The 17,509-nt window shown below is 35.1% G+C and overlaps 1 protein-coding gene across 5 annotated transcripts in view; it reads right to left on the bottom strand.

The window, feature by feature from the left end:
* Window positions 1-17,509, bottom strand: part of NPAS3 (neuronal PAS domain protein 3) — a 592,150-nt gene that overhangs the window by 162,643 nt on the left and 411,998 nt on the right. For all 5 annotated transcript variants that reach the window (XM_088167275.1, XM_088167277.1, XM_088167276.1 and 2 more), the window contains one exon: window positions 17,365-17,454. In XM_088167275.1, the coding sequence (XP_088023401.1) occupies window positions 17,365-17,454 (90 nt within the window). The remainder of the gene's footprint in view (window positions 1-17,364; window positions 17,455-17,509) is intronic.

Raw genomic sequence — 17,509 nt, 5'->3', positions numbered from 1 at the left:
ATCTACAAAAATTCCAGTAATTCATAGCTTAACTATTTCCCAATGCATCATGAATCAAATTTGCCTTGAAGGAAAACTTATCCCTTTTTGTTATCATGGGATTACTTCAGTTTCGTAGAATTGTAATTTAAACTGAAAAATGTAATTTTCCATAATATTGCTTGTGTCCCCACACTGGATTTGAATTACTAGCCAAAAGTTCCTGTTTCTATTGAAATTTTAATTCACTTTTTGACAGGTAGGAACTTGAATATCTGACACCAGCTGTACAAATTGAGAAGTCATCCACTCTCTTGATATTTCATTTCAAGATAAATTACCTAAGGATATTTTTCATGACCAGGTATTGGTTTCTACCTGTTTCCTAGAAAGGAAAAGATCACAAAGCTGCATCTTTTGCCCTCAGTTTTGCTAGCTCCATAGTGAGGTTATCCTCCATTCTTTATTTGTATAAAAATGTTTCGATATAGTACATGACTTCAAACATGTATCATGTGTTGTGAGAGTGTCTGGACAATGGAAAATGGCAAGTAATGCAGGGCTTGGGGCTCAGTTTCAAATTTATAATCTAGAAGCACATTCTCACGTGGCTGACTAACATTATCTATTTCTTCTTCCTATAGCTAAATACATCCATGTGAAATGCACTCTAATGTGCTCACATCCCCCTCCCCACAATCTTAATTTTATTTATTGAAATTTCCCTCTTTTATTTAATGTACAGAGAAAAGTTATTTTGCACTGCCACCACTGCAGGAGCTTTTTAAATGATTCAAGGAAGTATAGCTTTCATTTAGGTTTGTGCCCTCCAGTCTGTTTATACTGGTCGATACACTTGTCTGAAAAATATAATGGATTAGCACATCATTCAACAAACTAGTCAGAAGGCAAGCTCAAGGCGACAGAGACCAAAAAGTAAATTACAGCCAGTAGAAGGGAGAGGCCAAGCCTACAGCTAGGAAACATCATATCACTACAAAACCTGTAGTCTGTGAGAATGTTACTTGAACTGAAATGGGTGAAAAATTTACACTGAGATATAATAAAACAATGAACTCCGTGATTTCATACAAAACTATAAATTGTACAGTTTATGACATATAATGCAAAATGTGATTCTCACAAACAGTGCACATTACAGTCATATCTCCTATCAACAACAGACATTATTACTCTGTAATGTGAAAGGAGTATTTTGTCTCCAGTTTAGTACTTTTTATTTCAGTGCTTATTTAACACATTTAAATATGCACCAAATCAAATGTGCCAAAAGGTATAGAGTAGAAAATCTGTGAAAGTTTATCTTATATAGGTAGAATAAACATAAACAGAGATGCAGTACAACTCTAAGATGGAAGGTAATTTTCCTTAGCACAGATAACCTATCTAGATTTCCTAGATAACCTTCAAGGTGAAGTTCATTAGCTACAATTTTTTGCATATATGTAATTAATTAAACTCCTTTGTATGAGTGATAATTGTGGGTTATTTTTCTTTTTGAACCTCCAGTAGTTGATTAGAAAACTAAAATCAAATCACTGTATTTCTGCTTTAAAATTTGCAAAAGTGTTATTTGCAATAGTCACTTTAGTTATGTAACACATAATCCCTTTCACATTTACAAAGTGAAAAGAACCATAATGTTGTTGGAGAAGTTGAAGAATACAATACCACTATAATAACCTTTCAGAAAATTAACACAGTGGATGAAATTCACTGCTGTACTCGATCCTTTAGCTCAAGGGGAGGTGCATCAAGAATTGTGTGTGCCATGTGGAAGGTATAAAACACACCATATGACTATTAAGTAAATTCTTGAAAATAGTTAGAAACAACCTAGCAGATGCATCAGCAGAGAAGAATGAGAAACTACCTGTCATGTGGCTTCCAAAGTCATGTATCTGAATGAAAGCCATCTCTACAGAAAGTGTACTGGCACTGTCATTCCTTTTCTGAATTTCCATTCAGCTGTGCTTATGCATCAATTAGTTTTGCTTTACTCCTGCTATTTTCAGTTGTGCTTGTGTCTTACACATGACTGCAGGTATCAGGAAAGATAAGACCAGCATTTCAGATTTCCCCCATGGCCATAGCCTTGGTTTCATTTATTCACAAGATGAACAGAAGCAGATGATTTCTGGAACTCAATTTGCCTATCTCTATTCCCCAGCTCTCACCACATAGAGTCACTTTGAACACCTTTTCTAGGATTCTAGAAGGAGGTCATGCCATATGGTCTCTTATTCAATGGTCTTTGAAAGGAATTCCCAAACTTTTTTAGTACATAATAGACGCTTATTGTTATTGGAGCCAAAGGAGCAAAAGGGGAGCAAGTGTTTGTATTTTGGACCACTGACAGCTTGCTTAATCTAGGTTATTTCTGCTCAAGAACTGTGTCAAGGCCCTATAAAGTGAGAAAAATTCTTTTAACTTTATGGAAAAAATCAAGTGTATTTGGATTCAGTTCAAATACATTGTATAGTATAAATTTAATTTCCTGAAGGGAGAGGCTTCATAGTTGACTCTTTCCAAGTTGTGTGTATATTGCACTATTAATCAACTTCCTATTTTGGTAATGACCTGATTTGTGAAATCACATTTGCATTGGGATATGTCTGTTTCTTAGTTGTCTACCCTTGTACACTACTTCTGGGACATCTACAAAATCACCAAAACCTTCCTTGTCTAAAGCAAAGATACCAATTTTAAAATGTCATGCCCTATCACAGCTGAGGCCTCAATGTTCAAATATGCTGAGCTTTCAATTCAATATGAGAGCTGCCTGTGCTGGCATGGGGCCAACAAGAGACTGATGGGTTTTGACACATTCTTCCCTGGTTTGTTTGTTTCGTGGGCAGGAGCTGTTGTTCAACACCAATCTCAATTTTAGATCTTTAGTTAGGTTTCTAAAATTCAGACTGTGTATATGTATATTTTAAATATATACAATATAAAAAAACCAATTAAACATTGAGGTCCATGTCCTATTTTTATAAGCACATGTAATTTCATACTTTTGACTGACTAAATGATAAAGCAAATGCACACAACCTACACATCAATTCTGGGTGTTTAAATAGAGAAACAGGGTATAAAGAAACAAAATAGCAACACATAGTATCAGTGCTTTTTCACTACTGGAATTCAAGTATTGCTAATAAATGGGTTTGGTGATAATTTTTCTCTCTAGAAATTTTGCTTTAGCTTTGTTTTTGGTGAGATTGCCACTGATTTTAATGAGAGTTCCCACAGTTCAAAAATCTAAGCCCAAATCCCTCAAAGGTTTAACTGAATAGATTCATCATTTGTTTCACAGCTTTCAGTGAGAATTCTTGTGATCATGTTTCCAGGATCCAAGCCTTTGTTATGACATATTAATCTTTTCTTCTACTTATACTCTATTTTACGATTTTGTTATGATTTATCCATCCTTTCTCTTACTTGTATTCCTTTTATTTCAAGTTCAAGTTGTAGCATTACCTTTTTTTACTGTTGTTTTAACACTTATCTGTCAGAAAACTGTTTTCAGTTCCTTGTCACTTTGTCAAATTTACCACTGTTTAGAAATTTTTACAGGACACACATCTGTTTCAGACGGAATAATTTAGAAAATTTCAGCTAAGGCTCAGTCTAGACACAACAATGCTTTTTTTTTTTTGCTCATGCTAAAGCAGTAAGATTTTTTGAGCACTCGTCACATTCCCATTTCTATTACAAAATGGATCTGAAACTGGCAGATGGATTTGCCTTTATACCAGCAAGAGGCTATTTGCCATTCCAATAAAAACACACTGAGATTTGTCCGAGTCATATGCCACTGAGCAAGCTACCACTGCTTCAATAGATCAATACAAACCTTCATTCTATTTACTTCTACAATCTACAATACCCTATGCTTATGACAGGGGCCAAGGGTGTGATCTGTACAGTGACTCATGTGATTAATATATTGGTGTGATTTTGCAGCTGCAGAATAGGAGTCAAAACAAGAGACAGACGCCTCACCAAAGCTGTGCATTTCTGAACTCCTTTTTTGCTCTTGGATCCTGTAAGATGTGAATAACTAGACAGCCTGATTGCTTATATTTGGCATGCAGTCTCAGAGCTGTGATGGGAACATGTGCTACTGCCACACATAAGTGTGTGAGAGGGGCCAAATGAATATAAAGGTCTGTCTAGAGGGATTTCAGTTTCCATGGCCAAATCTCATTAGATCCCATCCTTTGTAAACAGATTCCAACCTTCAACAGTTAACAGCACTAACCACCCTGCACCTTCCCCCAGTAAAACTAAATGAGCTTCATCCTACCATAGCTCTCAAGGATAGCCATGGCCAAAAATCAGAAAGCAAATGCATGTGCTCAGGGCTGTAAGGCTGCAGCTGGACATTCCTTACCTCCTACTAATGTGAGACAGTGTAGGACAGAGGTAAAGAACTTTTAATCACACCTTTGAGGTTCCTCTTTCAATCACGCACCCATACAGATTCATACAGAGAGATGTATTATATGTAAATATACATGCATGCATACTCCTAGCTATAAAGCTAATGTTGTAAGGCATCCTGCATTTTGTCATTATACTAGGGTGCTATTCAACACAACTAACAGAATATATCTTTAAAACAAAACTTAAAAGTTTGTCTTCGTAATAAACATGAATGACCATTTGGATTTATTTTCATTAGCAGGGAGGGGGAAGGCTAATAATCTATGTAGCATTTGTAAAAGGGCAACAACTTTCACGGCTGAATTTTGAAACGTGAAAAATATTCATCCCTTGTAAACTTCCCTTCCATTGTGAAATGAGATTCTCATAGTCACCGATCTCATTAAAAGTTAAAACTGTGTCTGCTTAGCATTAGCAAGGAATAAAAGGGTAAGAAATGAGGTGTCTATGAGAACTATAGCTATTGACATCATTGACCTATAAATACGTCCTCTTCAAGTTGATATACAGCAATTCATTATCCCTGTTTTGATATAATTGCTATTACTGAAAGCCCTTTTCTTTCAAGTGTTAATACAATTGCAGTTCATTTTTCAGATAATCTGCCAAAAAGAAAAAACTAATTTCTAAATATTTGATCATAAAAGTTGTCCTCAGCTTTTACAGATAATTTAGTCAAATAATATCAGATAATCTTAGAGCAGATTTAAGAGGAAATTGCTAGGGACTCCATCTAAGCAGCATCCATTTGCACTTATATAAATGTACTGAATGTGTAGGAAGATTTTGACAGCTTGCCATATGTGATTTCATTCTGTAGCCTACCTACTTTACCATCAAAAGTTATATCCTTTGAAGCATTGCCAGAATTACTTTAGCCCAGTAGATATGCTAGATGTGCCCTTTAAAAGCCATATCATTTCCTCTCTACTCTGACTAGTTCAATGTAGCATCTGCTCAACTAAATTCCTTTGAAGGTTAAAACCAAAAAAACCCCTGTACTACAGCTCACTAAGATGTCCAGTGTTGAATGAACACCATGGATGCAAGAGAATAAATATGACTTAAATGAGACTATAAAAGAGAATCAGAAAATAATCAGCTATCATGGGTATATTATAATTATAAATATTTGCATTTCAGGATATGTAAGCATTTTATTTAAAATAAAAATAAACCCTGCATTTTTTACTTCCAATCCATTATGTTGATTGTTTATATGCAAATCCTGCTATTGCTGTGACATGGGTGTTAATGCCATAATAAAGAATATCATACATGAACGACTTGATTCAAAATATCAGGTATAGGTACGAATGTATAATCTTCTTTAAAATCTTTGGGTTTCACCGTTATTTTAAAATACATTACATTATTTTCACTGCTCCTTCCCAACTGTTCTAGATGACAATGAAGGGATAGGCCATATAATCTAGTATCACAATGAAGCTGTGACATGTTAGAAATATTTTCAGTTTACTTATTTTAATTTCTACAAATACTATTTAAAATTGAAGACTGGTGTTTTCACTAAAGCGGTGGATGGATTCCAGAATTATATGATTTTCTTGGCTGCTAAATTGAAAACATTCCAAAAGCTATTAAAATGGTAGTGTCCTTTTGTAGTCTTTTTGTCCTGTAAAAACCCTGAATGTCAATTTTAATTAACAAGCAGTAAAAGTAACATTTATATATACAAGGGTTTTTTTCCCCAGTTTTACTTATTATTCTTATTATTTCACAAGAATTTGCACCCTCATTAGGGAGGTTGCAGACTTTGCTGATCTGCAGGGATTTATCCCAAAAACATCATGAGAATGCAGACTGGACTGTGTCAGATCTAGTCACATCACTGTCCAAATTAGGTACAGCACTAATGTGCTTATACCAGTTGAATAGCTCCTAACCACTTAGAATGGAAAAAGCATAATTTGTTTTGCATATGTCTATTTTAGCTGCTGTCCATCAAACACATAAGACCTTTCTTCATAGTCACAAGTGAAGAGGAGAATAGAACAAGTATTAAGGAACCTACTTTGATTTAGCCTAAGAAAACATCTGGAATAAGTTCAATTTGAAATTCTTTCTGTAGATGCATTTTTACCAAAAAGCAAGAAAGATAAATCCTTATATTTGTGATGAGCGTGAAAGAGAATCCCATCTCTAGAAACTGGAATTTGCTTGTGTTCATTTCAGTGACTGAATTATTTTCTATTAACAATTCTTCCCCTGAACTGCTTCTGTTGGCAAGGCATTGTACACTTAAGGAACAATACATCCAAACTTGATCTGAGAGCTAACAAGGAAGACAGACTGAATCAGAAGAAGAGAGGAAATAGATGATAAAAATATCACAATGTTCACCCCTCCCAAACATGCAGCTCATAAAATGTATAGCTTTTTCACTACATTTTTTTAGCCAACCATTCTGATCTTGAAGATTGTTATGTATTTGGAATGCATCTTTCTCAATGGTTAGATATTAGCTCATCTTCACACAAGGTTGCAGTAAATAAAGTGTTTACCAATTACAATTAATGCAGGAATCTTCTGAAATGCCTTAACGTAATGTTGATTCAAGTTAACTCGATCTGAATATATAAATTTGGAGACAGGACATGAGCTATCATATGACCAAAATATTTTAAAACTTGCAAGTAATCTATAACAAATAAGAAACAAAAAGGAGAAATCACTGTCACTCTTATTCAAAGTACTAGTTGCTTATAGGGACAGAAGGATTGCTCATTAACTTACAGAATATATCGTCAATCCCAATGTGAAATAAGAAACACACTGGCAATAGAGAGTAAAATGAGAACCATTCAAAAACCTGTGAAATCTCTTCATTGACTTACAGGCTGTGGATCAGACTCATGTCATCTCAGGAGAAACAAACATAGAAGGGAAAGCTACTGTTTCTGGATTAACAAATTTTAGAAAAGGAAGCATCTCTTCCTATAAACTGTAAGTCATTACTCATACATGCTGCTTTAATACATAGAAGGGATACATTTACAATTTTCGTCATATCTTTCTTATGCATATGTTATGGAAGTTCAATAAGAATACATGGATAGCTCCATTGTTATTCAAGGAATCTCAGGAATGCATACAGTTTTGTATTTAACACTTCTGCAGGAATAAGTACCGACCAAACGAGACATCTTTCTTGTTCTGAAACACAGTATGAAAAGGTAGAGAGTATGCCTGACTGTAATGGCTACATCCTAATACAGCAGTACTCTGACTAGAAAATACTTGTCACCCAAAAGACCCAAAGACAGGATCTCAAACATAAAATAATTAATATAGGTAATAATTCTGTCATACATTTTATTAGTATAAGGCCAGATTTATTAACACAAAGGCTTTAAAAGTTATCTGGAATACAGTAGGAGCAGAATACATCATATTAGTTTATAGATCCATGTGATAGAGAAATAAGGCAGTATATCCCCTTTATATTTTTCTGTTGCCAAACTTTATAATATTATTGCCAATCAAGTGGTTTGATTATACTTTCAAAGGCCTTTCCCTAGAATCATGATATTCCCCAAAAGTCTCAGACATCTCCCACATATTAAAGCACATTTTTAGCATTCATGTAGCTAATGGAAAAAGAAGACTTGAAAATACAAAGTCACAAAGGGTGCAAAAACCCCTGAATGTTAATAAGCCCTTTAAAACATTATTTTAATATATCTTGAGTATAAACCAGACTCACTGTTTGAGTTGATGCTGGGCTGTGAGCTCTGAATATCAAAGGTTAGCAACATTTCATTTGGTTGGTGAGGAAGAAGCAGCATGTCTCCTCATGAGGCTGTTGCTGAGAAGGGGCAGTGTGCTATGTTTCTTCTCTGTCTTCCCCTTCCTGTCTGCTCACACTAGGGATGTACTTCTTTTGTCTGTCCCCTCTTACTAATCTGATTCCCCATCCCTCCAATATATGCTGGTGCTTCCTGTCTCTAAATGGAGGATAATTCCTGCTCTTAGATGTGTCTCCTCATTGTTGAAGGAAGATATTTTCTTCCTCACATTTTTGCCCTAAATTTCTAACTCTGGGCAAAGGAAGTTTATCATTTCACTCTGTTGCCATGTCTGAGCTCCTGTCTGAGAAAAATGAACTCCTAGTTTTCTACTACCTCATCAGGTGGTCAGCAGAAGTTCCCCTCTGCTGCATGGCTGTTTTTGGCTATACCAGCACTGCCAGAGCAGACTGTGTGATGGAGTGGGTCCTGATGTCAGATTTTGATGGTCTAGCTTGTAAAATGGCTTTAAACTGGCTCTTCTGTGGACTCATCTGCAGAGGAACCTTCCGTGGGAGTGCCATGAGAATGATAAATAAACATCATCCAAGTGGAGAGGAGTTATCCAGGATGAATGCAGACAGTGCTGAAGGTATGAGCAAACAGCAGAGAGAACTTCTGAATGTTGTTAAGGACCTCAGCTGAGCAAGTAAGATAAAGTACAGGTTCACAATAAGCCTGACAAGTTTCCTTCTGCTCTTTTTTCCTGTCTCCTAAATGCAGAAAGCAACCTGGGAGCATTCCCTTTCACACTGTAACTTAACCAGGAAGCTGCTGCCAGCTGCTGTGCAATTGGAAGCATAGGCAGAGATGTCTCAGATGGCATCCTGGTTCAAACGCCAGAAGGTAATACAGGGAAACATGGGGTTAAAATGCTAAAGCAGCATAGGTCTATTTTAATGTTGATGAACAGGGAGTGACAAAAGAAAATAAATTAATACTGGAAGAGTAATAGCACACGGATATGATTGTCCTGAATTTCCATTGCAAACCTTGGGGATTAAGCACCATTAGCCTCTGACATGGGAGGTTCTCTTGGCTAGATCCCATCTGCAGTGAAGACATTCTCCACAGCATTTGGAATGCTCCTGTTCTCTTACCAATCCTCTCTTGCCAGAGTAGTAACTCTGACTGAACACAGTGCAAGTAAAGTCCCGACCAAGGCTGTAATAATACATGATGTTGGCAAAAGCAGAATAAGATGAATTTCCTATCCTTTTTCTGAGCTGCTTCCTGATCTTGTGTTTTCATATGCAACCCCCTTAGATGGACTGGTAGAAATGTCAGTGAGGATTTGCAGCTCAAGATATCACTGAAATGATCTAAGTTTTAAAGCAGTTTTTTTATATTTCATTTTTCCAGCATTATTTTTTAGCTCAGAACCATTCAGTGATTTTATTTTTAATACGTATGGGCAGTGTTTTATTCCAACCCTTGAGTATCCACCCCTCTCAAGTGCTTGGAATGGAAGTTCTGTCCGGTGAAGCTCTACTGCTTCTCTGCTACTAATCTTGAATCATTTCATACAATGGAAAATCTTTGAGTCATGACTTTCACTTTCCCTGACTCAAACACAGACGTAAAAAAAAAATCAAAGTTTATAATCAGGGCATTTTATAGCAATGAAAGGCATATTTTCTTACTCTTAATCAAAATCTATTAATTATAATTTTTTGTTTTTAGAAATGAGATTTTCATCACAACAGCAGAATGACTTTTTGAACTTTTAAAAGTTAGAATACTTACTTATCTTTGAGGTTTTTTTTCTCCTTATGTCTAATGTGCCCGAAAACCATGGAAAATATCTTTAGGGCGAATTTGCGTGTTTCTCACTAGTACTTGTTTTTTTTTCCCCAATTATTCCACAGCTGTTTGTTTTACAGGATATTCTCCAACATGAATATGTTACAATGCAATGCAAAGAAAATTCCAAAAGAACTCTTTTGGATAATATGAATATTAATTCAGGAAAACTTTTTTTATTTGCTTTAATAGGAAAGAGAAACATAAAATACCTAAATTGTCTTACCCATTTCCCTCAGACATTTTTATTAAAATAATCTGAAACCATCACATCCATCAGGAAGCAAATGGTCTGATTGCTAATGTTTTCAGTCTTATTCAGTACTGGAAAGAGTTAAGAATTACAATGAAAATACCTTATCAAATGCCTTTTTTTTTTCTTTAACAGCAAATGGTAGAAATTATTAAGTGACATAAAAAGTCTTCAGCCTTTAAGTGTTAAACCAATGAGGCTGTATTTTATTGCATGGAGAATCTGTGATTCATTTTAACCAGTGAATCCCTTCTGCATAAAGGCTTTCAGTGTTTCAGCCTCAATGGTTGGTAAAATATGTTCAAAAGAATAAATAAGGGAAACATGATTCTCATGTAAAATGACATTCTGGATTCTTTTAGTTAACTCAGCAGAGAGCTATATTCAGTGGAGCCTATAAGACAATACTGTTGGCAGCATTTAAACAGGCTGTAGAAGAAGAAGCAAAACAATGCGATCACTAACAATAAGTTAATTTCAATTAAAAAAAATAATTAAAGCATCACCATGTATTGCATTTGGACTCACTACAAAGTGACAGTCAGCGGATTATTCCACAGATTTCTAATGCTGAAAATTCTGATGGCATTTACTAGCATAACCTTTCAACTCTGAGCACATCAATAGAAGCAGACAGTGGTTTGAAATATGATTCCTTGCAGATAGCATATCCTCATTCATCTGACTGTGGCGCTCTGTGCTCCATTGCACAAACAGCGGCTCACCCACTTCTGAGAGGACACTAATAAAAAAGGCATCAATTTTCAGCTCTAGTACTACTGTGATCTCTTTATATGTTCGACATCCAACATTAAATTAAAATGCTGTTATAAATCCTACTTTCTGAATCTGGAATGAGTGTTGGGTTTTTGTCGCATGAGACTGCAGCAAATCTTGTCAAAAGCAAGGAAGCACGTCTTGTTCACTCAGAATTAATGTTGTGGATGAAAGAAGGAGGTAAAAGAGGTTGAATACGGTGAACTGTGGGTGTCAAAGGCAGTGGGTAAAGCAGCTTTGGGGGTCCAAACAGAGCATAACATTTGCTGCTTTCAACAGAATCCTAGTCAGTAATTATAATTAACACTTACTAACTGCACGTGAAGAATAGTTTGTTCGTTAAATAAAGCACTTTAAAAACTTCTGCAAATTTAAAAATGACATTATTCATCACAGTTTGGGCAATATATTTCTCTGTGCAAGATAAAACCGGTCTGGTAATAACCAAACTAAATAGCCTAAGTCTTTTGGATCTCTTCATGACCATACAGTGAAGGTTGTTACAGAGTGTCTATGCAAAATTATGCATATTGATGTTGATGTTCAGGACTTCTGTCAGGTTGTCATTTGCACTTGAGTTGTCTTAAAAGTTCTTGGGTTGGGATAGGGATTAAAAAAAACCCCAAAACAGCAAATAGAGAAAAAATGATTAGGCACTGATATTCAGTACTGTTAGGATGGCAAAAATAAAGCTGTGAACGGTGAGTGTGATAAAGAAAGCAGGTGAGATATTTCTGCTATGTAGAAGAGTGCCATATATTTGGGGTCTTTCAACTGTATCTGATAACCTCTAATGGCAGGTATCCTTTCTCCTTTAAGAGCTAAACTAAGCTACACTGAGAAGGCAATAATGGCTTCAGCAAAGATACTGTGTCTATAGATATTTTCCCTTGTTCAGTTCATTCATAATTATGAAGAAAAGAAACAAGCTTGCCTTTTTGGGGGTGGGGGAGTGCCTTCAAGAGTGGTTCAATATCTGGATCGAACAGAGGAACTTTTTCCCCCTAAGGATCCTGCCTGAAGAAACCTTGACATGCACAAAGTCAGAACCTAGACAAAGTTGCCCTGGTGAGAACGATAAGGTCACCCGTGGGATTGCTGAGATTATCTCTGTCAAGCACTTGGACAGCATGCAGTCAAATGATGCATCATGCAGTCATTTTCGGGGGGGAAAAATCAATTTCTTCAGCAGGTCGCTATTTGCTTTTCAAAGTGCCCTTGTAGGCCTTCACCACCAAGCATTTATCAATTTAAATGTTGTAAATTGATAATGTGCCACTGTGCCTTGTACTGTTTCTGAATTATTTTGATACTTATATTTTCTTACTGCTCTCAAAATCCTCAGAGCTGCTCTATTTCAATAGAACTCCTCCCTTGTTCACTTCTCTTAGCATAAAATACAACAGTAAATTAATATTCTTACATTGAATGTTAAGGAAAAAAAATTTAAAGCCCCACATGATCAACACAGAATTTCCCAGGCTTTTATTTGCTCTTTTTAAAGGGCAAAAACTATAAAAAAAATTATCAGTACTAGTGTACTGATTTACCGTATGAGCACAGATTATAATTTTACGTAAAAGTATTTAAATTCAAACCACTAAAACAATGACAACATCACAGTTGGTTTCTGTCTAGTTTTTCTAAAAAAAAATTACAGTTACAGATTTTGCCATTTTTTGCATTATTATTATTATTTTATTTTTTAATGTTATAGGAGGAAAATAAGATAGAATTTACAGAATCAGTGCAAGTGTCCAGATTGCTTTATATTATTTTTTAAGCAAACAGAGCACAATAGCAATCCTTTAACCATCTACTAACCTCAACTTGATTTGCATTGAAAAACAGGTAGAGCATAGTAGTTGAGGTTTGTGCTTCGTAAAAGCAAGAGAAATACATGGCAGTTGCAAAGCATTCTTAACCTCCAGTGATTTATTGGCCCTCAGCCAAGTTATCAGGGGAATCTAATTCTTCTTTATTATTCAAATAAACCACATTTGGCACCATGGTTCCTTTTCAGAATAGCTTCACAAATAGAATGAGTACTGTCATTTATTTGACCTTGTACTTGTGTGCTGTAGCTATAATTTTATTTGCCATTTCATAGAACAAATGCACAGAAAGCCAAAATAAGGAAATAGGTTGTGCTACTGGTAATAGAGTAAACACGTAATATACCTGTTGGTTTTGCCTGCTTTATTTTCAAAAGGACAAATTCTCAAAATGTTATTCTTGTTTTCTTCTTTTTTCATCTCTATTATCTATCTCTTATTATGCCAGCAGATGCAAGCTGCACTGTTCATTTTTAGTGAGCTCTCTTTTCAACAGGCCAATCTGCAAACCTGCTCTGTGTCCTGGACAAGTAGCAGCAAAGGTAGGAAATATTTTACTTTAAGATGTGGACCCTACAGGGGGGAAACAATGCATATTGCTGAGTACAACAACTGTAAGAGGTGATTAGGAACTTGTTTCCTGAATGCAAAGCATCCTAGCCAGATTATTAGTTTATAATATTTTGTATTGAACCTGAAACATCATATGTCAGACAATTTTATCCTTTCTGGATAACACATTTTTAATTTGTTTCTGGATAGACTTTTCTCCTTTTTTGTTACTATTTATGTTTCAGCATATGTTTGGTCTAAGTCTCAAACACAGAGACTTTCCAAGAGAATTGAAATCTCTTAGGGAAGCACTCACACTGACTTCTAAGTGCTGGAAGGAACAATTTGAATGCCTCTTCAGTGGTTAGCCATTTTTTTTTGAAATCTCATCCCATTTCTAAAAGGAAATCAGAGACTGAGGATTCCAAAGATGGAAGTTACACTTATATAAAAAATTACCTACTGACTTGGAAAATGTATGGGACTAGATATATATAAAGAATAAATATTTTTACATCCAGTGTAAAATGATATTTGTATTGGTTACACCACCACAGATCATGTTGTCCAATCCAGAGAAGAAATCCTGGCCATACTGCACATTTATAGACATTTTAGGGTCTTTCAACAAATACAGTTCATGAAGGAATTGAAAAGTATGTTTAACCATTTCAGCTTGCCTCAAGGATAACTGAGCTATGACAATTAACACAGACTAAAGTCAATATACATGGACACTTTAACCAGGACATTGTTGGTCCATTTCTCTTGCTTTGACTCTTTCCCTTCTCTCAACCATTATTTTCTAACTCTCAGCCAACTCTCTTTTCCTAAACTTTGACATGTATCTCTGTTCTCTGAAACTGCTCTGATTGTAATTCCACAGTGTGGTCTGAAACATACATCTGCCAAACTAGCTTAAAATTATTGGTAAGTATTAGCCAGAAAATAAATTATTCAAAAAATATACGCTGATTGATGTCTACATTTAAGTTATATTCATTAGAATGTCAAAAGTGTATTTATTGCAATTTTTGTTTACTGTTCAAATATACTGTTACTTTTGCCAGTGGTAACTTTATTATTAAAATTTCCAGGCTACCTTCCAAGACATTGTTTTATCAGATTTGTTTACTATTAGTCCTGCAGCTATCTTAGAACATTGGCATCCATTTGTTTTGCACCAGTGGCTCTAAACGTTCAGAAAAGAGTAAAATTGACTACCATAACTGTTGTCACCTGCTGAGATTCAATACAAGAACTATTTTCCTTTATCTAGGAGACATGAGATTTTGCTTTGCAAATAAAAAATATATTTTGCACTGTTTCCATGCATACTAGTTAAAAAATAAAAATAAAAACAAAATAAACCACCAAACAAGGATGAAGTCCTAGAGAAATAATTTTACTAAAAAATAAGACTCCAAAGTCAGCACTTGATGAAGATATTTCAAATAATAACACCTTTAAGCATAACACTGCCTCGACGTACCATATGAATATAAAGTTTTGGAGTATCAGCATAGGGTATATCAATGTTTACTTGCAGTGCAAGAAATACAACACCACATGTATCACATAGCACCAACCCAGAAATTCTGAATTCATGATTATTTAAAGTTTGGTGTGGTGAAAATTGTAGCACTTCCATTTATATTTGAGAAATGCTTCTATGGATAGACTTGCTAATATTTTTAGCAACAAATAAGCTTTGACTATTGATTTAGTAGGAAGTAGCTACAGCACTTCTTTTAAAATTATTAAGAGACTAGGGATATAATGCTGTACCAAGAGAACAATATATCAAAAAAATATAAATACCATAGGTCTTAGAAATACAAAGTGTCTCCATAAAGACAGAAGAGAAGAAAAGGAAAAAAACAGATATTTTAGTAAATCTCAGTAGATTTAATTTATTATTCTATAAAAATCCACAGTGCTGGTTCTGATTTTTGGTAGTTTTTCCATCAGTACTTTCAGTGGCGAATGCACAGAAATATTTGCCCAGATATTTCCAATATTTTAACATACAAAGAAAATTGCTTCATTTATCTGAACCCTTTCTTTTAATGTATATGGATCGAGATGGAGTGTAAAGTCTTAACAACATGATGTGAGTTCAGAGTAAGGAGAGATTTATCAACTCTATAGTTTGAAAGACAGTGGCAGAAAATGCTTTTAACAGGAGACTAACATAGGGTTAAAGCCAAATTTTTCTTGAACAGATGATATTTCAGATGGCCACACTATTCCAGATGCATCAATTTCCTTGAAAATCCAATCCATATATGTGCATATGCTGTGCTGGCAGGAGGACTGACTGAAATGGCCAAAACCCAAGAGCTAATATTCTTTTGGCCAGAATAATGCAATTATTATTTTCCTAGCTATCAGTCTAAGCATACAGAGCCATCTGTTATGCAAAGCAAACATACACATCTCAATTACAGAAAATGCAGTTGCCTTGACAGAATTTGGATTACACCACTAACCAGGGCTGTAAAATTTGTTTTAAGCTAGTGTATAATGGATGCCTTTCAGGAGTTTCCTAATTAGCATTTACCTGCTTAAACTAATTATCCATCCTTCTTCTTTACTGGCTTATTAGACTTTGTTGGATACTATGCATAAACCAGATTAATATGAACATAAGACAATAATAAACATTAAAGTTCCAATTCTTTACTGTATTAGCAACATGGTGGTGCACCGATTTCAAAATGTGAGATTCTTGATACTAACTCCCAAACAGATTAAGTCAGGGATTAAAGTCTATTACAAAACGAGGGACTTTAATGAGAGACAAGAATACTGATATGAGCTAGAAACAGTTCTTGTTTCCATTTCTATCATTGGGTTTGCCAAAGCCAGCACAAAATAACAATTACTGAACTTATTACAGCCAATTGCTTGCGTGTTCTTTGAGGACTTAATGAGCCTGTATTTGTATTCTCACCAGAAAATATTAAAAATTAATCTTTTTTTGTCACCAAATATTAAAGTTTCTCATTTAATTTTGGGTGGGGTACAGCAAAACTGACAGTAAGTAGCCTATGCTAATAGTTCCTTCCTCATGGCTGTGTGGGTCCCAATTTAAAGTAACTGAAATAAGTATTATTTCAGTTTTTCTTCAGGGTGATTGCAGTAGATGGTCCCACTCTGAAAATCATCATGCGAAATATTTCTGCTTCATTTCTAAGTGCAAGCAGAAAGAAGCTATCCTGCCTAAACATTTCTGAATGCTGCAGGGTTAGGAATAAGAACTAACAACTAACTTTTGCCCCGCTTCTGTCCTGCTTTTTAATATTTGAAAAACTGTTGTCAGCAAATAAATGAAAAAAAAAATCCCAAACCAAAACCTTCCAAATTACTATAGTTTATAAATTCATCTTTTCATACTAGTGAGCATTAGTGAAAGCTTCAAAATGTGTCCTTGTTGGAACCCTCCCTGCAAGACATTTTAATGGTCTCTTTCAGCATTTCTTGACTCCAAATGACTCCCTGTCATCGTGTCAGCTCCCTGGATAATGCAGGGTACTCCATAAACATCCAGTAATAGGACACAAGGGAAGTACTATTAGAGTGTCCCTTTCCTATCAGGTATAGAGGTTTAAAGTTCAAAACAACTGAGAAAAGAAACTTCATTTGTTCTCAATAAATTAATAATGATCCTTTGTGGCAAAAAGTTCAAAAAGTTTTCATACACATCTCAACATCCAATACCATAGACACATTTTTCAGTTGTGTCTCAGGATGAACAGGATGCAACTTTAAACAGCTAATTCAATAATCCATACAAAATACAGAAACCAAATAATTTTTTCCTTAATAAACAGAAGAATGCATCATACACAGTTATGTTCTAGAATTGAAAGCATGTACTTACTTGGGACAGGCCTAAATAGATGGAGACAGTTTCTGAAATGTACAAAAATTTTCCTTCTTGATTTAGTGCAAATACAAATCCATCCAGGGACTGCAGAGTAAGAGGAAAAAAAGAAGTGAATAGATTAATAAAAAATTCCAAACTA

The sequence above is a fragment of the Sturnus vulgaris genome, chromosome 6, assembly GCF_052056855.1.
Source record: "Sturnus vulgaris isolate bStuVul1 chromosome 6, bStuVul1.hap1, whole genome shotgun sequence".
Classification (NCBI taxonomy): Eukaryota; Metazoa; Chordata; class Aves; order Passeriformes; family Sturnidae; genus Sturnus; species Sturnus vulgaris.
The sequence above is the reverse complement of the archived record's forward strand: the minus strand, read 5'-3'. Positions and strand labels throughout refer to the sequence as shown.